Source organism: Emys orbicularis, chromosome 8 (genome assembly GCF_028017835.1).
Source record: "Emys orbicularis isolate rEmyOrb1 chromosome 8, rEmyOrb1.hap1, whole genome shotgun sequence".
Taxonomy (NCBI): Eukaryota; Metazoa; Chordata; order Testudines; family Emydidae; genus Emys; species Emys orbicularis.
Genome location: NC_088690.1, coordinates 109,508,037 through 109,535,047, shown reverse-complemented (window position 1 = coordinate 109,535,047; position 27,011 = coordinate 109,508,037). Strand labels below are relative to the sequence as shown.

General features: G+C 44.1%; 1 protein-coding gene across 2 annotated transcripts in view; it reads right to left on the bottom strand.

Moving 5' to 3' along the window:
- GALNT10 (polypeptide N-acetylgalactosaminyltransferase 10) overlaps positions 1-27,011 on the bottom strand; it is a 121,003-nt gene that overhangs the window by 62,174 nt on the left and 31,818 nt on the right. Inside the window, exons 2-3 of one of the 2 annotated variants that reach the window (XM_065409413.1) lie at positions 2,208-2,310; positions 626-764 (exon numbers count right to left, since the gene is read on the bottom strand). In XM_065409413.1, the coding sequence (XP_065265485.1) occupies positions 626-764; positions 2,208-2,310 (242 nt within the window). The remainder of the gene's footprint in view (positions 1-625; positions 765-2,207; positions 2,311-27,011) is intronic. The other variant, XM_065409414.1, reaches the window with a different exon arrangement.

Sequence of the window (27,011 nt, the reverse complement as noted above, 5' to 3'; positions counted from 1 at the left end):
ACTTAGATTGTGTCAGACTTCCAAAAGGAATTAATGGCTCATGGAACTGTACAGTCTCACTTCCAGCTAGCCACTTACGCAAAACTAGCCCAGGTAATTAGTGACAAAGTCATTACCATCTGATGGCTCTCTGGTGCAGTTGTCAAGTGAGCTGGACATTTAAATCCCATTTCCAGTAGACAGAGCACCATAAAAACTTCACTTTAATTGTTCTATGGTTGTGGCCACTTCCGTACACAAGAATTTAATCAGCATGAAAAGTGATCTATGAGGCAGGAGGTAGCCACCTCCCTGAAAGGGTTGAGGCTCACTGGCAAATGCCAGTCTGGGGAAGCCTTCGTTGCTTCTGCCCATGCAGCAGTTATTTTCCAGCTACATGTAGGTTTTCAGGCAGTGCTCCTCGGGTGCACACACAAGAATACGAGTTTATTTTTACTCCAATTAGTGTACACGGTGCTGTGAGGACACCTGAGTCAACAGGCCCCCAGCTTTGGAAGCCTCACATTCGAAGGCTAGCCTGCAACAGTACATAAAAATGAAACACAGAAATAGAATAATTTCTAGTGGGACTAGCAAATTAGGGCATCTACACGTTCAATAACACAAATACCAAGTGTATACTCACTTTGGGTGCCTGATATCTGGAAGGGAGCGATTAAGAGAAATTTTATCGCTCACAAAGATATTAAAACCATTTTCCCTGTATGCTTGGTCCACTTGCTCTGCATCAGTCATCGGGTAAGGTTTTCCCTGCTCTCCATTTCCTATGGATAGATACAAAATAAACCTGTATCATTATGGCGAATCACAGCCTAAGTGGCCAGAGACTGACCCAAAAGCAGTCATCTTTTCTGTGAAAATTCTTCCTTCAACAACACTGTTTGTACATAGTCTGATATTCTGAGTTCTAAGAAATTCTCAGCACTGGGTTAACTTCATCAGCAAGACACGAGAAGTCATTCTTCCGCTCTACTCTGCGCTGGTTAGGCCTCAGCTGCAGTATTGTGTCCAGTTCTGGGCACCGCATTTCAAGAAAGATGTGGAGAAATTGGAAAGGGTCCAGAGAAGAGCAACAAGAATGATTAAAGGTCTTGAGAACATGACCTATGAAGGAAGGCTGAAAGAATTGGGTTTGTTTAGTTTGGAAAAAAGAAGACCAAGAGGGGACATGATAGCAGTTTTCAGGTATCTAAAAGGGTGTCATAAGGAGGTGGGAGAAAACTTGTTCATCTTAGCCTCTAAGGATAGAGCAAGAAGCAATGGGCTTAAACTGCAGCAAGGGAGGTCTAGGTTGGACATTAGGAAAAAGTTCCTAACTGTCAGGGTGGTTAAACATTGGAATAAATTGCCTAGGGAGGTTGTGGAATCTCCATCTCTGGAGATATTTAAAAGTAGGTTAGATAAATGTCTATCAGGGATGGTCTAGTAGACAGTATTTGGTCCTGCCATGAGGGCAGGGGACTGGACTCGATGACCCCTTGAGGTCCCTTCCAGTCCTAGAGTCTATGAAACTTGTTTTAATGGGTACTGTATATTTTGCTAGAAACACACCACTCAGGTGTGCAAATATGAAACATTAAGCTCTTCACTCTGAAGCCAGAATTAAAGGAATAGAGACTGGTAGGACCAAAGCTGGATCCATTAGTTTTCTTTTGGTTTAAAGATGTGAGGGCATATACATGGTATAAACATTTCTCATCTCAGCCTCCCCACTCATCCCAAAGCAGACACTGACATTTTAAAGGGAAACCTTGGGAAATTTTTGTTAAGGTGAACAAGGCAGCCTCAACTTTATATTTCCACATGTTTGTGAGTGTCCTTCACCATCGTAACCCTTTTGTATTAGAATTTAAGCATTCTGAATTGTCTCTCAAACTAGGGAAACAGAACAGATTCCTCTAGAATGACAGCGCTTGTAGATTTTACAACACAGTGTTTCTATTTTCATGGGTCCGCAATATTTGTCAGAACTGTAAAGGCATCTATAATTTTTTAAACAGCACCCACCCTCAAAGTGCCAATATGCTGCCACCATCTTCCTACTCAAGAGACTGGCAAAAATGCTTCATTCCCTGTACAGAGGCAGCTGATGTTGAGCAGTGTTAAGAACATACAAACATGCTGTTCCCCCACCTTCAGTCTGCTGAATAAGGGACCACACCATTTTATGATCCACATTAGATACATTTATAAGTGATCTTACATACCTATGCGCTCCAAGTCCCTCCTTATAGCTTCTTTATCATGCCAGTCCTTTTTCCTTTGTCCATCATCAAAGTAAACTTCTTTCCTTTGCCTCACATGCGAGCCCTTTTAATACATACAAGATTAGAGCCATTACACCTTTGAAACACATTTATCCATCCATATCAGAGAGAAAAGCCAATCCCCCCTTTCCTTGCCCAAACCAGAACTTGCAGAAATGGCAGCTTTTATTTGCAGCTATGTCCAGCAGAAGATTTTGCTTTTCCCAAAACATTGTTCTATAATTATCGCCAAACAGGGGTTTGTTTTTTTAGTTTGTGTTATCACGTATTGCAGTATAGGACCATACTTAATGTGTGCAATATCTGTTAGTAAGGACACCTTTAAAGTCCATTAAAAACTCATTTTCTCATTAAAAGTTTACTGGCCTTATTTCCTATTTTATAATGGGCGACATATTTCAGAATCATTACTAATCAGCACACAGTAGCACCTCAGAGTTACAAACACAAGAGTTACGAACTGACCAGTGAACCACACACCTTATTTGAAACTGAAAGAACACAATCAGGTAGCAGCAGAGACCAATAAATAAATAAATAAATAAATAAATAAATAAATAAATAAATAAAATTAAAAAGCAAATAAAGTACTGTGTTAAATGTAAACTACTAAAAAAAAAAATAAAGGGAAAGCAGCATTTTCCCTCTGCATAATAAAGTTTCAAACCTGCATTAAGTCAATGTTCAGTTGTAAACTTTTGAAAGAACAACCATAACATTTTGTTCAGACTTCAGTGGTAGCCGTGTTAGTCTGTATCAGCAAAAAAACAAAAAACAAAAAACACGAGGAGTCCTTGTGGCACCTTAGAGACTAACAAATTTATTTGGGCATAAGCTTTCGTGGGCTAAAACCCACTTCATCAGATGTATGAAGTAAAAGATACAGGAGCAGGTATAAATACATGAAAGGATGTAGGTTGCTTTACCAAGTGTTAAGTCAGTCTAACGAGATAAATCAATTAACAGCAGGATACCAAGGGAGGAGAAATAACTTTTGAAGTGGTAAGAGAGTGGCCCATTACAGACAGTTGACAAGAAGGTGTGAGTAACAGTAGGGAGAAATTAGTATTGGGGAAATTAAGTTTAGGTTTTGTAATGACCCAACCACTCCCAGTCTTTATTCAGGCCTAATCTGATGGTATCTAGTTTGCAAATTAATTCCAGTTCTGCAGCTTCACGTTGGAGTCTGTTTTTGAAGTTTTTGTTGTTGAAGAATTGCCACTTTGAGGTCTGTTATTGAATGACTAGAGAGATTGAAGTGTTCTCCTACTGGTTTTTGAATGTTATGATTCCTGATGTCAGATTTGTGTCCATTTATTCTTTTGTGTAACGACTGTCCGGTTTGGCCAATGTACATGGCAGTGGGGCATTGCTGGCACAAGATGGCATATATCACCTTGGTAGATGTGCAGGTGAATGAGCCCCGGATGGTGTGGCTGATGTGGTTAGGTCCTATGATGGTGTCCCTTGAATAGAAATGCGGATCGAGTTGGCATCGGGGTTTGTAGCAAGGTTTGGTTCCTGGGTTGGTGTTTTTGTTGTGTGGTGTGTAGTTGCTGTAATGGGCCACTCTCTTACCACTTCAAAAATCATTCTGTTCAGAGTTACAACCACCTCCTTTCTCGAGGTGTTCGTAACTCTGAGGTTCTACCGTACTATCATATTGGAATAAAATTGGAATACTCCCCTTAATAGCAAGTTTTCACATGAAGCGCGACTCCTATTATCTAGCCTTTTCACTGTAGCTTTCAAGTTTCAGGAACAATCAAGGCATTTTTCTGGGGTGGGGTGTATAAAGGGCAGGGTGATATCTGTACAAGACATAGAAATTGTGGTATGCAGGGCCAGAAACTCAGTGAATCTCACCCCAGGTTTCTCGCCTGAATTTGGGGGACTAAATAAAATCTGAAAAGTTAGAGAAAAAGTTGTCTGCCAATCATTCTCCATGATGTGATAATACACCAATGTGTATAAATGGGTACATTACTAGTAGAAATCACATCATAGAAACAGTTGTTTAACAAACATCAAATAGTATCTAGAAAATCCTGGCTTTTCAAAATTCCTCTTGTACTGAATGGTGAATTCCATAATAGAGTATTAGGCATTCCAGTAAAAAATAAAAGGTACACTTTTCTATGCAGGAGAAATTTTAGAGTATAGATAGTATGTATGGGGATATATACATATTTGCGTATACGGAGAGTAACAGGGTGAAAAGAGGTCATTTTGTTTGCATCTTTTCAATAGAACGCAGATAGATTTCCTTTGTTCAAAAGCAGAGAAATGACAGAGCTTAGTCTGTAAAGTAAGACACACAAAAAAGATGCCTTTAGATTAAAATACTTGCAGCAGAAATATAGTGAGAATATTAAGCATAAGCACTTCCAAATCATAAGCCTAGAGTTGCTCTCTCTCAAGTAATGCCCCTTCCCCTAAAGTGCAAAACCCCCTCCTATCATTCTATTATTCCATTATAAATGAGTCTGCTGGATTTTTTCCTAAACCTACTCCACGTTACATGTCACAATAAGAAATTTACCAACACAAGCAAACACTTTGGTCTTCTTTCCACACTTCACAGACAGATACAGCTTTGGAGACTTAAGGAATCACAAAATAAAAGCATGGCTGGAGCTAGTGCTTTGGATGTCATAATATTAGTAACATTAACAGCTTCATTACTTCCTCTATACCTGTTGGTATCCAGGAAGTGGGCGGGGGAAGCTCGCCCACTGCGAAAGGACCTCCCCCCAGCCTAAAGGGAGGATCCACAGGTCTGTGATACCAAATAAATACGGGGGACAATTAATGAAAAAAAAAAAAACAGGAACGGAAGTGAGGTCATAGGGCTAAATGGAGGGAACCTGATGGTTACTTCCTCTATACAGCAGGTAGATACAGCATTCTACTGGAGCAGTTATCAAAAGACATTCTGGACAAAAAAAAAATCCTTGGCCCAGCATTTTGCACAATCTGATAACAAGCCTGTTTGGAGTCCCGTAACAGAGGCTCTTCATCTGTTTAAACAATTAAAATTTATGAACTCATCATTTTTATGCCTTGATTTGTCTTGGGAAAATTCTGTTCTTCAGAGCATTTCATTCTTCTCTTTTTACCCCAATAAATATTCATAATTGAATGGGCACCAAAGTATTGTAGTGCAATCTGCAACTACTGAACATGCATCCTAATACTGTGAACTAAGCCTTACTTAGTCTATCCATCTAATAAAATAGAAAATCGACCAATCTAACATTTTTAGGACACCCAGACATGTCACTTGCAGTTCAAAATGATGTCATGAGACTAAATCCCAATTTAATCTCACTAACAGCTGCCATTGTAACACTAACCATATCTAATTGTTCTGCTGCACTAGTCTCATCTATAGTTACCCATTCGTTTCCATGTGTTATAATATAACAATCAAGCCTTTCAGTCTAGGATCACAAAATGACATACAATCAATCTTCACAGCAGCCTGGTAAGATCAGGATTATACCTATTTTGCAGATGGGCACACCGAAGCATAGCTGAGACTTGCCCACCTCAGACAGAAAGGTCCTAGTTATGTGTTCTGACTACTAAACCCCATTTAATCCCCTTGAATAAAAATGTTTGCAGGGTAGTATATTGAATTTTTCACCTCTTGCTGTTAGCAATTTTAGCTTTACTCTCATGGTTCATGATGTCATGGAAAGCAAGCTGATGGGGGTTCAAAGAAAAGCAACAGAGTCGAATGTCTGTGGTCGATTTATGAGCAAAGATTAAGAGACTTAAGTGTGGACAAGGAGGCGGATAAGTGAGACATTCTCTGAAAATACCTATAGTGTGCAAACAGTAAAAAAAAGAAAGGAATTATTTAGAATGGCACACAGCAGTATAACTACAGCTCAGGATGTAATTAAGAAAAGTAAAAACCTTGACAAATGAGTGCTGGTTAGGCTGTTAAGGGGAAGCAGAAGAATTATTGTTTGGGACATTTAAAATTAAAGTAAACAGAATAGTAGGGAAAACTTCCTGTGGAGTAAATTCTGTATCAGCAGGGAGATGGACCAGGTGAACTTTTCCATTTACCTTATGAATCTATAATTATTGCAGCCTATCTTGTCCATTTTTTTGGATATCTTCCCACCACCAAAGGTGAAATATTGAAATATTACTTGAAATATTGCTTATTGGAGAAAACGGCCTTTTCTCCCTCCCACCAATAAATATCCCTTTATCAGCCACTGATCTCTGTCCAAATGCAGAGATTGCTAACATATTTTCAGATATACAGTTACTCCTCACTTAAAGTCGTCCCAGTTAACATTGTTTCGTTGCTGATCAATTAGGGAACATGCTCGTTTAAAGTTGTGCAATGCTCCCTTCTAACATCTTTGGCAGCCGCCTGCTTTGTCCACTGCTTGCAGGAAGAGCAGCCCGTTGCAGCTAGCTGGTGGGGGCTTGTAACCAGGGTGGACCGGCAGCCCCCCATCAGCTCCCCACTCTCCTAAGTTCCCCGTGCAGCAGCCGCCCAGCAGGCTATCAATTGCCGGGCAGTTCAGCTGCCCCTCTTCCCACTGCCCTGTGCTACTCCTGCCCTCTGCCTTGGAGCTGCTCCCAGAGACTCCTGCTTGCTGTGCGGGGGGGGGGGGGGGGGGGGGAGAGCGCTAATGTCAGGGTGTCCCCCTCCCCCCTGCTCCTGCACCCTGCTTACCCCTTCTCCATACAGAGCAGGGAGGGGACACAGAGGGAGAGAGACAGAGAGAGCCTGGGGCAGCAGCTGCTGTCTCAACTTCCTGATCCACTTAAAAAGACAATGCACTTAAGAGTGGGTCTGCTTACTTAAAGGGGCAGTGCGCATCTCTCTCTCCCAGACACAAGGTGTGTGTCTGTCTCTGTCTGCTACGCTGTCTCCCCTCCCTGGTGTTCATGCTGCATTGTGTGAAAGGCTACATTAACAACAATGTGTTAACCCTGGAGGGCTCAGCCAAGTGCTAGTTCATCATTTAGCAGCAAGGCATTCCCTAGGAAATATCCCTCTCTCTTCCACCCTCTAACTTCACCACCTCAACCAAGGTTCACAATCATCATAGCTGTGAACAGTATTAAATTGTTTGTTTAAAACGTATACTGTGTGTACATCTATATAATATATAGTTTTTTGTCTGGTGAAAAAAATTTCCCTGGAACCTAACCCCACCCCCATTTACATTAATTCTTATGGGGAAATTGGATTCGCTTAACATCGTTTCGCTTAAAGTCGCATTTTTCAGGAACAGAACTACAATGTTAAGTGAGGAGTTACTGTTCATTTCATTTAATTAAAATCCTGGAAAACTTATCTTCCAGATATAGTTTGTGACACTCCCCTTCAGTTCATTTGACCCATGACTATTGTAACCCTTCTGCCCATCTAAGTTGGCAGCAACAAGGGCCGGGTTCTGTATCTAGGGGTTCCGTTTCAATAACGCAATGCAAAAACATCATGAGTGATGTTGAGAAAGTGGATAAGGAAAAGTTATTTACTTATTCCCATAATACAAGAACTAGGGGTCACCAAATGAAATTAATAGGCAGCAGGTTTAAAACAAATAAAAGGAAGTTCTTCTTCACACAGCGCAGTCAACTTGTGGAACTCCTTACCTGAGGAGGTTGTGAAGGCTAGGACTATAACAATGTTTAAAAGGGGACTGGATAAATTCATGGTGGCTAAGTCCATAAATGGCTATTAGCCAGGATGGGTAAGAATGGTGTCCCTAGCCTCTGTTCGTCAGAGGATGGAGATGGATGGCAGGAGAGAGATCACTTGATCATTGCCTGTTAGGTTCACTCCCTCTGGGGCACCTGGCATTGGCCACTGTCGGTAGACAGATACTGGGCTAGATGGACCTTTGGTCTGACCCAGTACGGCCTTTCTTATGTTCTTATGTTCTTAACCGGCTCGAGCCCCCACCCAGTGACCTGGGACAATTACATACCACCCCTGGGTACCTCTAAGAGGCAATACTTCCCCTCTCGCAAGCACGGAGTCTGAGGGTAGCAGAAAATGTTTAATAACATGAGGTAAACGACATCAGCATAAAATTGGAAAAACACCACAAACAGGATTCATAACACAAACCATGAGCAAAACCCATCCCAGCAAATTGGGCTGTGTCCTTTCCCTTTGGTTCTTGAATCCAGCAACCCAAAAATCACCCAGAGTCCCCAAAGTCCAACACCCCCAAAGTCTCTGTCCCTGGTCAGTGCAGCCCCAGAGTAAAGGAGGGGGGGCACGCAGGGTGTTAAGGGGCACCTTACGTGATCCGAGGCTGGCCAGCTGTCTGTTTCCCTGTGGGGGTTCCGCCGCAGCCTTCACCACGAGCATCTCCTGTTGACACAGCGTGGTGTAGACTCCGCAGTAAGTCGACCTAAGCTATGTTGATTCCAGCTACGTTATTAACGTAGCTGGAGTTGTACAACTTAGATAGATTTACCCCCGTAGTGCAGACAAGGCCTTAACATCTAGCAGTAGATATTGCTAATGTTGATGTCATTCTTGCCAGGGACTCTCAGTAAACTTTTAAAAATAATATTTTAATGGTGACCTGCAAAACCTATGAAAATGTTGGTTGCTTGTAAGTGGCACAATTAAAGCAAATATTTGGAAACATTTATCTGAATTCAGTGAAATGTAATGGAGTACTCCTGGCTGGGATTGAGTAATGTAATTTCTGCATCTCTGAGACCAAGAAGATCTAAAATGTAGCATATGCTGTTATGATCATTTTATATCAGCCTTGCATTTGAGATTTACCATAGCTTTTATAAAGAGGTGTGTGTGTCCAAAGCAGGTTAACATTTGCCCTTTTTGCTTGTGTGAATCCTCTCTAATGTCATAGTTTTACTGTGCATTGATGCTAGGTGGAAGAAACAAGTAGGGGGACTGGAGAGAGGGGTGGATGACAAGTAGCCCCACGCTGTCCTCTCTCCCTCTTTTGGCAGTGCTGGTGTGAAACTTACTGGACCCTAGTTGTATGTCGAAGTCTGATCCTAGTTTGTTAATTTTATCTAATCTCATGTTTATAATTTTCTAGATTGACTTTCAGGGATGCTTCTGTAACAAGTATCCAGTCACAGCAAACAATAAAATGGGCAAAGTAGCATGGTTCTCTGCTGGGCTGCGTACGCCCAGAGTTTCCTAAACAGGAGGCCAGAGAGGTTACTGACACAAGGTGGTTTGTGCTCGGCAAGTTGCTATAGTACCTAGTGCCGTACTCATGTTTGAGGCTACGTTTTAGTCACGGGTATTTTTAGTCAGTCATGGACAGGTCATGGGCAGTACACAAGAATTCACGGCCCGTGACTTGTCCATGACTTTTACTATATACCCCTGACTAAAACTTGGAGGGGGGGGAGGGAATGGCTCAGGGGGACGCGGCCCGGAAGGGTGCCGTGGATGCTTTGGTGGGGTGCGGCCGGGGGGGGGAGGGGCCTGGATCATCATCATCTAGTCTAACCTCCTATGTAACAGGTATAGAATTTCACCCAGTAATTCCTACAGCAAGCCCATAACTTCTGGTTATCCTAAAGCATATTTTCCTTTCCTTAAAAACAAAGCTGTTTACCACTAAGAAGTGACTATTTTTGTAGCTATGTCTTAAACTAATCTCCTTCCTCTGTTTCCATCCTTCATTTTCACTGAAAATGAATTAAAGTAGAAAGGCATATTAAGCAATACATTGAAAATGGATTTAGACAGATTGCTGTAAATAGCCCCTTGTGTTGTCTACCATGCTTTTACTTAACATTCCGCCAAAGGAATCGATTAGCATTCAAACAGCCAAACATACAAAAATGGAATTTTAATCTTTTGTTTAATCACTATTTAGTGTGCCTGGCTCCAGCCAGAATAAATGAAGAGAGGATGGAGATGTAAGCCAACTGTTTTCTGTATGAGGAAAAATGATTTGAAGTACATACTCTAATCACAGTGATGCACAGTTTTCAAAACCTGTTCAGCAAACATTTGCTGGGACTGAAACTGGTAGAAACAAGAAAAGAGCAGCAGTATACAAAGACAAAGCTCTATCAGCAGTGAGGTTATCCGTTTTGTCCCCATACTGATGTATTACAGTGCAAATACACGAGTTCTGCTGTAAGTTACAGTATGGGGTTGTTCTCTGCAGAAGGTGCTGACCAAAGCAAAATAAGGGGAGGAAGCAATGTTCCCTTAATTTTTTTACATCCATGTGCAGAATTAATTTTATGTGCACCAATACAGAAGTGGTGTGTGGTGGGGGTGGGGCCAAGGGGTTCGGAGTGTGGGAGAGGGCTCAGCGATGGGGCAGAAGGGTGGGGTGCGGGCTCTGGCTGGGGATGAGGGGCTTGGGGTGCAGGCTACCCCGGGGCTGCAGCAGGGAGAGACGACTCCCCCCAGCCCTCTTGTGCTACCGCAGCCCCAGGGTGTCTCTTCCCGTCCGCCACAGCCCCGGGGCCAAAGGAGAGGCGCCTCTCCCCCTGCTGCACAGCCACACAGCTTAGAGAGAAAGTAGGGAGGAAGGAATTCTTCTGTCAACCATTGCAAAAAAGTTGAGACTTGATGTAGAGCCATAGTGATATGTTAAGTAGGTTAACAGGTTAATGACCGAAATAAACAGCTGTGAATTACAGAGTACAGGAAAGTTTTATTTAAGAGGCCCCTGTCAAGGTTGAGCTCAAACTGAACCAGTCTTGAAAACTGTCCACTATTTTAAATCTTTTTACGCCACGTAGTTTAGATCCGACACTGGCTGGCTTCTCTCCTGAGATGTAGGGCAGACTCAGCCCCCAAAGGTGGGGAGGGAAGAGGACTTCAACTTTTCAAGATCTTGCAGACTAAAATGGAAGATCAAGAGAGTGGGGCTAACTCAGGGTCTGTCTAAAAAGAGATTATTTTGGATTAGTTTGTTCACTCTAAGGTTATGTCTACACTAGATCTTATATTGGCATAATTTATTAAAAAACCACCCCCATGAGCACGTAAGTTACACCGACATAAGCGCTTGTGTGCACAGCACTATGTTGGTGGAAGAGCTTCTCCTACCAACATAGCTTCTGCCATTTGCGGAGGTGGTTTTATTATGCCAATGGGCGAGCTCTCCCCGGTTGGCATAGAGCATCTTCACCAAACTTGCTACAGCTGCGCTGCTGCAGTGCTGTAGGTATAGACATGGCTTAAGAGCAGCAATTTAATTCTATCAAGCTGAAGTGCGTCCACATTTCTGTGTTAGGCTGGGTTAAGGTACTTTCCTTGTTAATCATTGCATCCACACAGCTCTGCCCTTGCTCAAATGAACAGCTATGCATCCTGAGCAGATAGTCCATGGTGCAATGCTCCACTGCTCAGATCTATGCTTTGGTTAGCCTTGTGATGCATTGTGGGATACCTGCCTACCAGAATTCTGGGGTTCGGGGAGTGAGGAATTAAAACTCAGTTCTTCTCCTTGCATCCATTTATTTTGCCACTGCCATTTTTGAACTGTTGCCAGGCAGCATGGAAGACACTGCTAAGTGCCGTGATTATGACAGTCATTAATATGACTAGAATTTTACAGATGCATTGGTAGTCGTACAGGCAAATGGATTTGGTTGTATGACTTTGTAGGGCTTTGGATGCCACAGTGATATGGCTACAAGGAGGAGCAGCAGCATGAAACAGAGTAATTACATCTGCAGACCATGTACCTGCAGCACCTGTACTTGGTGGAAAGCCACTTCTGGGCTCAATCAACTAGCAGTCACTTGGGGGGGGGGGGGGGGAAGAGAAAGAGTGGGGAAGAGAACAGGACAGTGATACAGAACTGGAATGGCCAGCAGTGGCAGCAGAATTTCAGCATGACAAAGGTCACTTTCCTAGAAATCTGGGCAGAGCATCCTGGAGCTACAGTGGCAGAATACCAACACGAGAATTCCCCCTAGCACATTGAAGCATGTTGCTATCATCATCTGGAAGCTCACCACCCCTAATTGCTACTTGGCAGTAGCAAACCAGTTTTGTATTGGTAGATCTAACATCAGAGACCTTCTGAATGTTATGGAGAGCCAGAGAGCCTGCCTCTGAAGAATGTCCGAAGTGGTCAGAGAAACAGGGGCAGGGACACATTGTGCTCCCACTTTGGAGATCGGGTAGTTATAGGTAATGAATGTACCGTAATCAGAAAATGACTGAAATGTGTATTGATTTTATTAAGACTAGATACTACCCAGAGGGGTGGGAAGAGGGAGGTTATGTAATGGCTGGGTTGAGCTGTATCTCAATGAAATTATGCAGCTCAGTTACTCCAAAATAGCTTTCTTTGACAGGGTAACAAGCCTTGTGGATAGGAGGGAAGTGGTAGATGTGGTATATCTTGAGTTTAATAAGGTTTTCAATACTGTCACACATGAGCTTCTCAGGAGCTACTATAGGGGGTGCATAACTGGTTGGAAAATCGTTCCCAGAGAGTAGTTATCGGTGGTACACAGTCAAGCTGGAAGGGCATAATGAGTGGGGTCCTGCAGGGATTAGTTCTGGGTCCAGTTCTGTTCAACACCTTCATGACAGAGAGTGTACACGTATAGTTTGTGGACGATACCAAGCTGGGTGGGGTTGCACGTGCTTTGGAGGATAGGATTAAAATTCAAAATGACCTGAACAAACTGGAGAAATGGTCTGAAGTAAAAAGGATGAAATTTAATGAGGACAAATGCAAAGTACTCCACTTAGGAAGGAACAATCAGTGGCACACATACAAAATGGGAAATGACTGCCTAGGAAGGAGTACTGCATGAACGGATCTGGGGGTCATAGTGGATCACAAGCTAAATATGAATCAACTGTGTAACACTGTTGCAAAAAAAAGCAAACATCACTCAGGGATGCATTAGCAGGAGTGTTATAAGCAAAACAAGAAGGAATAATTCTGCTCCATTCTGCGCTGATTAGGCCTCAACTGGAGTATTGTGTCCGGTTCTGGGCACCACTTTTCAGGAAAGATGTGGACAAACTGGAGAAAGTCCAAAGAAGAGTAACAAAAATGATTAAAGGTCTAGAAAACATCATCTATGAGGGAAGACTGACAAAATTGGGTTTGTTTAGTCTGGAGAAGAGAAGACAGAGGGAACATAACAGTTTTCAAGTACATAAAAGGTTGTTACAAGGAGGAGGGAGAAAAATTGTTCTCCTTAACCTCTGAGGATAGGACAAAAAGCAATGGGCTTAAATTGCAGCAAGGGCGGTTTAGGTTGGACATTAGGAAAAACTTCCTGTCAGGGTGGTTGAGGACTGGAATAAATTGCCTAGGGAGGTTGTGGAATCTCCATCATTGGAGATTTTTAAGAGCAGATTAGACAAATACCTGTCAGGAATGGTCTCTAGAGCAGTGGTTCCCAAACTTGTTCCGACACTTGTGCAGGGAAAGCCCCCGGCAGGCCGGGCCGGTTTGTTTACCTGCCGCGTCCACAGGTTCGGCCAATCGTGGCTCCCAGTGGCCGCGGTTTGCTGCTCAAGGCCAATGGGAGCTGCTGGAAGCGGCAGCCAGTACGTCCCTCAGCCCGCGCCGCTACCAGCAGCTCCCATTGGCCTTGAGCAGCGAACCGCGGCCACTGGGAGCCGCGATCGGCGGAATCTGCGGACGCGGCAGGTAAACAAACCGGCCCGGCCTGCTGGGGGCTTTCCCTGCACAAGCGGCGGAACAAGTTTGGGAACCGCTGCTCTAGAGAATACTACAACGAATCAGGAAAAAGATCTTGGAGTCATCGTGGATAGTTCTCTGAAGACGTCCACGCAGTGTGCAGAGGTGGTCAAAAAAGCAAACAGGGTGTTAGGAATCTTTAAAAAGGGGATAGAGAATAAAAAGGAGAATATCTTATTGCCCTTATATAAATCGATGGTACGCCCACATCTTGAATACTGCATACAGATGTGGTCTCCACATCTCAAAAAAGTTATACTGGCACTAGAAAAGGTTCAGAAAAGGGCAACTAAAATGATTAGGGGGTTGGAATGGGTCCCATATGAGGAGAGATTAAAGAGGCTAGGACTTTTCAGCTTGGAAAAGAGGAGACTAAGGGGGGATATGATAGAGGTATATAAAATCATGAGTGATGTGGAGAAAGTAGATAAGGAAAAGTTATTTACTTATTCCCATAATACAAGAACTAGGGAGTCACCAAATGAAATTAATAGGAGGCAGGTTTAAAAAAAAAAAAAAAAAGGAAGTTCTTCTTCACACAGCACACAGTCAACTTGTGGAACTCCTTACCTGAGGAGGTTGTGAAGGCTAGGACTATAACAGTATTTAAAAGAGAACTGGATAAATTCATGGAGGTTAAGTCCATTAATGGCTATTAGCCAGGATGGGTAAGGAATGGTGTCCCTAGCCTCTGTTTGTCAGAGGGTGGAGATGGATGGCAGGAGAGAGATCACTTGATCATTACCTGTTAGGTTCACTCCCTCTGGGGCACCGGGCATTGGTCACTGTCGGTAGACAGGATACTGGGCTAGATGGACCTTTGGTCTGACCCAGTACGGCCGTTCTTATACTTAGTCCTGCCTTGAGTGCAGGGGACTGAACTAGTAGACCTTTCGAGGTCCCTCCAGTCCTATGATTCTATGAAAATGAATTTGAGTTAAACAGATAGAACACTACTTGAACAAACAAACAAACAAACAAACCAAACAGTTGACCAGAAGTGTGGTGCAAAATTTAAGACTAATGGAACTGAGCATGGCCAAACTAAGGATTGCTCAGCTCCTGTAGTTGATGTAATCAAAAGGGTTCTCCCCCTCCAGCTAAGGCCCATCACAAACCTCACCACCTCCGTTCTATATGCAAGGAACATTTCTTGGACCTTGCCTTCTCCAACAGGAGCACAGCAACATGCATTTTTTTAAAATTCCAAACCAATAACACTCCACTGCACACTTCTCCCCCAGGGGAGAGAAATGAGAACACGAACCTGTGACCGATGTTAGTCACATGACTTAATGCACTACTGGAAGGGATTCAGATAGTATGGTGATTACAGTGGTGTGATTTTTTTTTCCTTTTTGCTGTTTATTCTGAAAATGTTTGAAAGGCTTTATATAATCCCTGGAAACTGTCAAATGAGTTGCATGCTTTCACATATAACTTCCAAATAAACAACTTTTTGTAGAATTTTGTCTGCTGACCCAACGTTTAGTTTCTTTCCAGAGTTGCAAATTAAAACAAAGTTATGAAATCGTCAAAAGGTGCTTATGAGTTTTCCACCGAATTTACTAATATGCTGAAAAAACTATTTAAAAATAGGACATGCCTTATATCCACAGAAACAAGTGTTCACTTTCTTGCAGTTTGCTTCGCAAACCATATTTGAATCACCTCAAATAGCAGTCACCAATCGGAAGCCCATGTATCTGTGCTCCACTTATCTGCAACTAAGAGCACATGATCTGGAATATTTTCTTTGTAGCAATCCTTTATAGAAGCAGAATATAGCACATCATCATGTTTGGAAAATTTACAAGTTAAGCCATGGGATTAATCAAATGTTTCTGCATATGCAGAATAATCTGCACTAAGAATGAATATTAAAAGTGCAGGATTCATGAGATTTATAATTCTGTAGTCAGTTTGTATGAATTCCCCGTATTTGAATTATAAACTCCTGAACAGATTATAGGAATGTTGAGCCAACAATGTGACCAGCTACAAACAGTGCTTCCACATATTCCAAAGACTAGCCGAGTATCGTATCTATAGACATTTTATTAAGGCTGAATGATATTATTATTTTGTTTTCTAAAATGACAAGTTTGTACAAGTGAAATATCTATTCAGCGTATCCAGACATAACCATATCACAACTGAACTCAGCACTGCGAATAGGTGAATTGAGCAAATCGGTATATATTACTATACATTTAACCGTCAAATTAAAGAAACAGCCTAATGTTTCCAACAGTATCTAAACAAGCAGGACTAGTGGAATTTAGCAAATTCTATGGAAAGTTTGCCCCAAATTCCACAGAGAAGCAAGTGACTTTTTTGATCTCAAGATGCAGGAAGGAGAGAAAACTTATTTAAGGGGACTTGGGGGACAACAGGAGTACCGTTAAATGCTACTGCAAAGCTGGTCAAGCATTGTGTTCCCCTGGAAATCTGGTGTGACCCTGGGAAGCAGGATTGTAGTAACATTCTAAGAACCAGTGAACCTAGTAGGGAAGAAGATCCATCTGCTACTGAGCCAGATGGGGAGAAGAATGGTGCATCTTCATTTTAGTCTTTTCTACAAAAAATAATAATAATAATAATAATACTGCTGTAAGTCTTACAGAATGTTATAAGCACTGGGTGTGCATACTGCACTGCTGGGCTACCAGTATTTTGTGATCATAAGAACATTCATGGTTAGGATGGGAGTTAGAGCATTTGCATCACAAGCTAAATAAATCCCCCCCCCCACCCCCGGTTTGAGTTAGACCAAGATGCTTGAACATGAAGGTTTGGTCAAAAATTATTTATCTTTCACAATAGTAATCAATACGGTGGTAGGATTGTGTCAGAAGTCAGTATGCTACAAACTATCAGCCTGATGTGCATATCCGCTATAAAAAATGCTCAACCAGACATTGGTAGGAGAAAGAATGGGGAAACAGCAACCATGTTCAGCAAAAATATGGCCAACCCTTGCCTGAACAGGTTGAAAGGTTCTGAGGAGACCCTTCCAAAATCTGATAGTCAATGGATGGGTAAATATGGAGTGTCCTTCTGTGGGGGCAGGCGAGGGGGGCACTGATAGCCGCTATGTGGACCTTAATGGAATTGAGAGTGAGTCCTCACGTCTTCAAGAACAGAAGGTATTCCAAAAGAAGGGGAATTTCCTCGGGGCAAATCTGGTGGAGGATTTGTGGCAGGAGTGGTAGGGGGGGAAAGGCATAATTGATCTGGTCCAACCAGCAGAGGACAAAGGCATTGCCTTGGGAACGGGTACCAAGCCTCCCCCCACCCCTAACAGCAGTACATGGTGCACCTGCTGTTGGCGTGGAAGGCAGAGAGGTCCCTGGTCAGAATCCCCCACAGACTGAAAATGCTGTTGACTTCAGTGTTGTGGAACTCCCATTCGTGATTGGCCACAAATTTTCTTCTGAGAGAGCCTGCAATCACTTTGAGTCCCTGGAAGATAAGCCATTGACAACCAGATGTTATGAGCAATGCACCAGTCCCACAGAAGAACCACTTCCACACAGCACGAAGTTGACCTCGTTCCCACCCCCACCCCGTTTGTTGATGTAATAAACGGTGGTCCTGTTATCGGACATGAGAGCGAATGGATGGAAGAAATGTGCAACACGTTCTCCATACCGCCTGAAGCTCCAGGATGTTGATGTGCATTCTGGATTCCCAAGAGGTCCCAGTCCTTTGTATCATGTGCTCACCCTATCTGGCGAGTGATGTGTCCGTGATGATCTTCATGTCTGGGGAGGATGGGAGAAAAGGCATCCCAGTACAGACCTGTCTTGGATCCATCCACCACTGGAGGGAAGAGAGCACGTTGGGGGAGACTGATGGCAGAAAGTCCATGATATGTCACATGGGTGAATAGATTCTCTGGAGCCACAGCTGAAGACAGCGAAGTCTGAGGCGAGCAAAGGTGGTGACATATGTGTAGGTTGCCATCTGGCCAAGGAGGGATAGGTAAGTCTGGACCGGAACAGAAGGACTGTTTACTACTCGGATGAGGAGTTCCTACAGGGCCTGAAACCTATCCCTTGGTAAACAGGCTTGTGCTGAGACCGCGTCAATGGAGGCCCCTATGATATCCAAGGACTGTGTGGGAACCAAAGACAATATTTAGACATTTACGCTTAACCCTCAGGGAGGAAAGGAGCTGGAATAACAGAGGTCAAGGCTTGCGCCTCATCCCTGGATTGCGCTGCTTGCTGCCAGTTTTCGAGATGAGGAATAAGGACCGCATGATGCCGGAGGTGGGCCACTACGACAGAGAAAATAGGTGAAGACCCGTGGAGCAGTGGTGAATCTGAATGGGAGGACCCTGTATTGGAAGTGCATTTTCGTAATTCTGAATAGTCTGAAGCCATTTTCAGCATAAATTAAGCTGCCAGGCTTCTAACCACCAGGGCTGATGGTGTACTAACATGTTGCTTTGCACTGCTGAACTAGCTAACCTGAATAGTCAAATTGGAAAGTTACTTTAGTAGCTCAAATAATTAGGAGAATTGTATAATTTCTCTGTTTTACCCTCCATTCTCCCCTTCCAATATCACCTTAGTCCCAGTAAAGCTACTCTCCCTTCTAATTTTGGATTATTCCTACTTTGGCAGACAATGCCTGCAATTCTCTTCACTGTGGCCCTGATTCAGCAAAGCACTTAAGCACCTGAGTAAATCCACTGAAATCAAAGCACGTACACCAAAGAAATCTGGGACTATATTTCTAAATCTGCTTAAGCAGCTTGGCTTCTTTTGTTTATTTTCTTGTTTGTGCTCCTGGCTCCAGTGTCATCACATGATTACCGAGGGTGAATTCCTGCTTCAGAATATCTGGAGCACAAACATCATCCAACAATGTTTTTTGTTTTCTGTGTTTTCAGCAATGGAATAATAAGGTTTTGCTTTTAAATATTTAAGAATGTAACAAAATTCTCCATCAGTCATTATGGGCTTCACTACTTGACAATGCTAATTTTTGCAGTGAATGTGACAACCTAAAGAGGTATGTTAAATATTTCTTCTCCCCCCCCCCCCCCAAAAAAAAGAGATCTAACTGCTGCTCAAACTAATACACAGTACCCAGTGATTACAAGTGTGTAGATCTGTGCAAGATTTATCATATTCTACTCAGAGGCAGACTTCCTGCTGTTGCCTAGGTTACTTGAATATGTAGCTTATCACATTGTCTACATTTCCCCTATTTACCGTTTTTTACTTCAGCAGATATACTCGTATTCTGTTTGTCTTTCCAAATGCTACTCTGAGGGAGTTTGGCAAATGAAATTGGTGCACTCTGCAGTGACAATAAGTTTTTCTGCATATCCCAGTACTGTGAGGAAATTGTAAAAGGAAGTGATTGATATCTAGAGAGGCTGAAATATATTTACCAAGTTCTGAAAGGCTTCCTGCAAACAGTTTCATTTGTCATGAAATTTCAGCCATCACTCAAAACCAAAATGTACTGTTTATCCCAGGCATAAGAAGTTGTATTATGCTATGCAAAAAAAGTAGTCAGACCGAAGAAGGATGTTGAATGGGTGAAAAAAACGAATTCAGCTTTCATGCATTTGAACTGTTCTGGGAGGTGAGGGGTACGTGAAACTGCACTACAAGACCACCCACATTCTATTAAAAAAGAATTGTAGAACACTAAGATCGCAAGGTTAACCACTAAAAAAAGAATTAGGACATGGCAGAGTTAAGGGCTACCTTTATTTATTCATTTATATTTAAAAACTAAAAAGACGCTCCATATGAGCAGCTCTGGATGCCCCAGACAGCCAATATACCAAAACAGCAAAATAGCCTCTCACCTTTCCCCACTCCTCAAGGGGCATATACTCAACCTTCCCCCCAACACAATGTCATAAATGGCTTTTGCAGTATACCTGGACTATCGTGAAGTCCGGGATATTTTGGACTGGGAGAGGAAGCAAGTTTGATGGTCCCACAGCCCTTAGGTGTAGGCATTAAGATACAGTCTCGATACATGATCACATTATTTCCAAAATGTAATGTTCAGTTTTCTCCCTTAGGCCTGGTCTACACTACGAGTTTAGGTCGACTTTAGCCGCGTTAAATCGAATTAAGCCTGGACACGTTCACAAGACGAAGCCCTTTCTTTCGACTTAAAGGGCCCTTTAAACCGGTTTCTTTACTCCACCTCCGACGAGGGGATTAGCGATAAAATCGGCCTTAGGGGGTCGGAATTGGGGTAGTGTGGACGGAATTCGATGTTATTGGCCTCCAGGAGCTATCCCACAGTGCTTCATTGTGACCGCTCTGGACATCACTCTCAACTCAGATGCACTGGCCAGGTAGACAGGAAAAGCCCCACGAACGTTTGAATTTCATTTCCTGTTTGCTCAGCGTGGAGAGCACAGGTGACCACGCAGAGCTCATCAGCACAGGTAACCATGATGGAGTCCCAGGATCGCAAAAGAGCTCCAGCATGGACAGAACGGGAGGTACGGGATCTGCTCGCCATATGGGGAGACGAATCACTGCTGGCTGAACTCCGAAGCAGTAAACGAAATGGCAAAATATTAGAAAAGGTCTCCAAGGCCATAAAGGACAGAGGCCATAACAGGGACGCACAGCAGTGCCGCGTGAAAATTAAGGAGCTAAGGCAAGCCTACCACAAAGCCAGAGAAGCAAACGGAAGGTCCGGGGCAGAGCCGCAAACATGCCGCTTCTACGCGGAGCTGCATGCCATTCTAGGGGGTGCAGCCACCACTACCCCAACCGCGTGCTATGACTCCCTCACTGGAGAAACACACAGGGAAGCGGGTTCGGGGTACGAGGAAGATGAGGATGGAGAAAATGTAGATAGCTCACAGCCGCAAGGAAGCAGAGAAACCGGTTTCCCCAAGAGCCAGGATATGTTTATCACCCTGGACCTGGAACCAGTAACCCCCAAACTCACCCAAGGCGTGCTCCCAGACCCTGAGGGCACACAGGGGACCTCTGGTGAGTGTACCTTTGTAAATATTACACATGGTTTAAAAGCAAGCGTGTTTAATGATTAATGATTAATTTGCCCTGGCAATCGCGGCCAATACAGCTACTGGAAAAGTCTGTTAACGTGTATGGGGATGGAGCGGAAATCCTCCAGGGACATCTCCAGAAAACTCTCCTGGATGTACTCCCAAAGCCTTTGCAAAAGGTTTCTGGGGAGGGCTGCCTTATCCCGTCCGCCATGGTAGGACACTTTACCACGCCAGGCCAGTAGCACGTAGTCTGGAATCATTGCATAACAAAGCATGGCAGCGTATGGTCCCGGTGTTTGCTGGCATGCAGACAACATCCATTCCTTAGCGCTCTTTGTTATCCTCAGGAGAGTGATATCATTCACGGTCACCTGGTTGAAATGGGGCAATTTTATTAAGGGGACATTCAGAGGTGCCCGTTCCTGCTCTGCTGAACAGAAATATTCCCCGCTGTTAGCCACGCGGTGGGGGGGAGGGGTGAAGTGATCATCCCAGAGAATTGGGTGTGTGGGGGAGGGGAGTTAGTTGGGTTTGTGCTGCATGTTAACCCTGAAACCGCAGCCCCTCCTTTTACATTGCAAACCCATTTTAAATGGCCAACCCAATGGGTGCTTGGTATGGGAAATGAGAGCACTACTGTTTGAAACCATTCCCACATGTTAAGAAGGTTAAAAAAGCCAAAAGACTGTGTCTTACCATGGCTGCCTGCAAGCTGAAATCTGTGGCCTGGCACTGCGTGAGTGATCTCTCACACCAAACCGGCAGGCCCTCAATATGAGAGGAAAAATGCGACCTTGTAACGAAAGCACATGTGCTGTGTAATGTGAACAGCAAAATTTAACGTGCAAGAGTGTACCCATTGTTCTCTAAAATGTGTCTTTTTTAACCACCTCTCCCTTCTCCTCCACCAGCTGCAAATGTTTCTCCTTCACAGAGGCTAGTGAAGATTAGCAAGAGAAAACGCAGGACGCGTGATGACATGTTCACAGAGCTACAGATGTCCTCCCACGCTGACAGAGCACAGCAGAATGCGTGGAGGCAGTCAATGACTGATTACAGAAAAGCACAATATGAACGAGAGGAGAGGTGGCGTGCTGAATCGCGGGATGAACAGAGCAAGTTGCGGGCTGAAGATGATAGGTGGCGTCAGCTTGCAGACAGAAGGCAAGAGTCGATGCTCCGGCTGCTGGAGCATCAAACTGATATGCTCCAACGTATGGTTGAGCTGCAGGAAAGGCAGCAGGAGCAGAGACCGCCGCTACAGCCCCTGTGTAACGAACAGCCCTCCTCCCCAAGTTCCATAGCCTCCTCACCCAGACGCCCAAGAACACGGTGGGGGGGCCTCCGGCCACCCAGTCACTCCACCCCAGGTGATTGCCCTAGCATCAGAAGGCTGGCCTTCAATAAGAGTTAAAGTTTTAAACTGCAGTGTGTCCTTTTCCTTCCCTCCTCCCCCACCCATCCCGGGCTACCTTGGCAATTACCCCTCTAGTTGTGTGATGAATTAATAAAGAATGCATGAATGTGAAGTAACAATGACTTTATTGCCTCTGCAAGCGGTGCTCGAAGGGGGGAGGGGAGGGTGGCGTGGTTGGTTTACAGGGAAGTAGAGTGAACCGGGTGGGGGGGGGAGCGGAGGGTTCATCAAGGAGAAACAAACAGAAGTTTCACACCGTAGCCTGGCCAGTCACAAAATTCGTTTTCAAAGCTTCTCTGATGCGCTCCGCGCCCTGCTGTGCTCTTCTAACCGCCCTGGTGTCTGGCTGCGCGTAATCAGCGGCCAGGCGATTTGCCTCAACCTCCCACCCCGCCATAAATGTCTCCCCCTTACTCTCACAGATATTGTGGAGCGCACAGCAAGCAGCAATAACAATGGGGATATTCTTTTCGCTAAGGTCTGAGTGAGTCAGTAAGCTGCGCCAGCGCGCTTTTAAACGTCCAAATGCACATTCCACCACCATTCGGCACTTGCTCAGCCTGTAGTTGAACAGGTCCTGACTCCTGTCCAGGCTGCCTGTGTACGGCTTCATGAGCCATGGCATTAAGGGGTAGGCTGGGTCCCCAAGGATCACGATAGGCATTTCAACATCCCCAATGGTTATTTTCTGGTCCGGGAAGAAAGTCCCTTCCTCCAGCTTTCGAAACAGAGCAGAGTGCCTGAAGACGCGAGCATCATGTACCTTTCCCGGCCATCCCACGTTGATGTTGGTGAAACGTCCCTTGTGATCCACCAGGGCTTGCAGCAGCATTGAAAAGTACCCCTTGCGGTTTATGTACTCGGTGGCTTGGTGCTCCGGTGCCAAGATAGGGATATGGGTTCCATCTATGGCCCCACCACAGTTTGGGAATCCCATTGCAGCAAAGCCATCCACTATGGCCTGCACGTTTCCCAGAGTCACTACCCTTGATATCACCAGGTCTTTCATTGCCCTGGCAACTTGGATCACAGCAGCCCCCACAGTAGATTTGCCCACTCCAAATTGATTCCCGACTGACCGGTAGCTGTCTGGCGTTGCAAGCTTCCACAGGGCTATCGCCACTCGCTTCTCAACTGTGAGGGCTGCTCTCATCCTGGTATTCTGGCGCTTCAGGGCAGGGGAAAGCAAGTCACAAAGTTCCATGAAAGTGCCCTTACGCATGCGAAAGTTTCGCAGCCACTGGGAATCGTCCCACACCTGCAGCACGATGCGGTCCCACCAGTCTGTGCTTGTTTCCCGGGCCCAGAATCGGCGTTCCACGGCATGAATCTGCCCCAGTAACACCATGATTTCCACATTGCTGGGGCCTGTGCCTTGTGAGAGGTCTAGGTCCATGTCAATTTCCTCATCACTCTCATCGCCGCGCTGCAATCGCCTCCTCGGCTGGTCCTGGTTTTGCTTTGGCATGTTCTGGCTCTGCATATTCTCCAGGACAATGCGCATGCTGTTCATAGTGCTCATAATTGCCGCGGTGATCTGAGCGGGCTCCATGATCCCAGTGCTAGCTATGGCGTCTGGTCTGAAAAAAGGCGCGAAACTAGTATCTGACGGACCAGGGGAGGGAGGGAGGAAGGGGCGAGTGACGACATGGCGTACAGGTACAGGGAATTAAAATCAACAAAGGTGGCTGTGCATCAGGGAGAAACACAAACAACTGTCACACAGAATGGCCCCCCCCAAAGATTGAACTCAAAAGCCTGGGTTTAGCAGGCCGTTGATTTGACGGAGGGAGGGGGAAGCAAATGAATACAGAACAAATCTATTTTTTACATCTTAAGACGACGGTGCAGCATGACTGATAGCCCTCGGCATCTTCTGGGTGCTTGGCAGCAAATACTGGGCGCTTGGCAGTTAGTGTACTAAGACTGATAGCCACATTTTTCCTGTATGATGACGATGGCCTTCAGGCCTATTGCACGATCTGCTGCTCAGGGAAGACTCAGACGGTTACCAGTCGTAATACACCATCTACTGCCAAAAGGCAAAAGGCAAGGGGCTGGTGCAATGCAGCCCTACGGCTGCCAGCCCCACGGCTGCCGGCACCCAGATCGCCGATGAAGGCTACCAGTCATGCTGCACCGTCTACCGCCAAAAGGCAGTTAGCTGCTGCTGCTGTGTTGCAATGCAGTCCCACGTCTGCCGGCACCCAGATGACATATGGTGACGGTGAGCTGAGCTGAGCGGGCTCCATGCTTGCCATGGTATGTTGTCTGCACAGGTAACCCAGGTAAAAAGGCGCGAATCTATTGTCTGCCGTTGCTCTGACGGAGGGGGAGGGGCCTGACGACATGTACCCAGAACCCCCCGCGACACTGTTTTGCATCATTCGGGCATCGGGATCTCAACCCAGAATTCCAATGGGCGGCAGAGACTGCGGGAACTGTGGGATAGCTACCCATAGTGCAATGCTCCGGAAGTCGACGCTAGCCTCGGTACTGTGGACGCGGTCCGCCGACTAGAGCACTTAGAGCATTTTATGTGGGGACACACACAATCGGCTGTATACAACCGATTTCTATAAAACCGGCTTCTATTAATTCGACCTAATTTCGTAGTGTAGACATACCCTTAGATACATAGTACAGCACTTTGCAATATTTTTAATTTTTTACATTTACACGTATTCTTATTATGGTACTGTCGTGGTTCCACAGGGGGTGCCGTATCTCTGGGAGTGTCACCTTCTTAGTGCTGGACCTGGAGCCTGCACTTTTTACAACGGTGAGTCCCACAACCTTGCTATTCTGAGACCAGGTCCTCTTTCTTACCAAAGCTTCTTCAAAAGGTTCAAATAGCATGAACTACTTGTTTGAGACTTAACCTCTTGGGAACAGTACAACCAGCAGATGTTTGCAGCAACACAAGACAGTAACTGGAATGTAGTATATAGGATTGCAGAACATCCATGTACAGTTAAGTTCATACCATACTCCTTAAATTTGAGTTCAAACTAGAGCTTGCAAAGTGCAGAGATTGCACCATGGGGTCCACCGTAGGAAGGAGAAAGGGGACAGAGCGAGAGTGCATCCACCAGAAGACTGGGGAGGGGTGGAGAAATAACAGGTTTATCTGGCTAAAATCAAGAGATATGCAGGGAGTGGAATCCATGGTAATTCAACAGCAACTGTACACACATGGCATTGACTGTGGTATGCATATGCAAACATCTCTTCACACTCACCCTTTTGGCTCTGAAGATCAAAATGCTGTTCATTTAATTGCAACGCAACGTGTAAAAATAGAGTAAGACATAGTAAGAGTTTGTTAAGGCATGTGTGTTCACAGCATTGCGTGGCGATTTTATTAGGCAAATCCATTATCCATGGAAGTGGCAGTGCTAGAGCATGCCACACCACTCTGAAGAGTGCACTGAGGGTTAATGTAAGCCTTTGACCATAATAAGGAGTGGGTCCCGTTTTATAGAGACTGGCACACTTATCTTTACTCTTTACTCTGAGTACAGGGACCAATAATCAAATAGGAATGAGTTCTAAACTTTGAGTCTTCAAGCTCCAAAGGTGGGACAGGTTGTTAGCACTGCTGGGACTTTTGCACCGCTTATGTCAATGTTATACTATCAAACTTCAGTTATGTTAAATGAATATATACAGGGCCAGGTTTTCTGTAAAGCCTCAACCACATTAGCCCAAATCTATTTTTTGGCATGCACAAACCTGGAGTTTCTGATAATGCAGCACTCATACCATGGCAACAGGTATTGTATAAAAACGAGGACTGTCAATTAATCGCAGTTAACTAAAGCAATTAACTCAAAACAAATTAACTCGATTAAAAAAACCCAATCACAATCGCAGTTTTAATTGCGCTGTTAAACAATAACAGAATACCAATTTAAATTTATTATAAATATTTTTGGATGCTTTTCTACATTTTCAAATATACTGATTTCAATTACAACCCAGAATACAAAGTGTACAGTGCTCACTTTATATTTTTTTTATTACAAATATTTCCACTGTAATACAAACAAAAGAAATAGTATTTTTCAATTCACCCCATACAAGTACTCTAGGGCAATCTCTTTATTGTGAAATGTAGATTTGTTTTTGTCACATAACTGCACTCAAAAATAAAACAATGTAAAACTTTAGAGCCTACAAGTCCACTCAGTCCTACTTTTTATTCAGCCAATCACTAAAACAAACAATTTTGTTTAAATTTATGGGGTCCTACCTGTAATTCCTCACCCTATAATGCACTTTCATGATAAAGAGATTACACTAGAGTACTTGTATGAGGTGAATTGAAAAATACTATTTCTTTTGTTTGTCTGCATTACAGTGCAAATATTTGTAATAAAAATAATAAAGTGAGCACTGTACACTTTGTATTCTGTGTAGTAATTGAAATCAATAATTTGAAATTGTAGAAAACATCCAAAAATATTTAAATAAATGGTATTCTATGAACAGTGCAATTAAAACTGCGATTAATCACGATTTTTTAAATCTTGTGATTAATTTTTTAATCATTTGACAGCCCTAATAAAAATCTATACAGCCGATATAGCAAAAGGCAAGGAAGAGTTACTGCAATCCCCAGCTGCAAC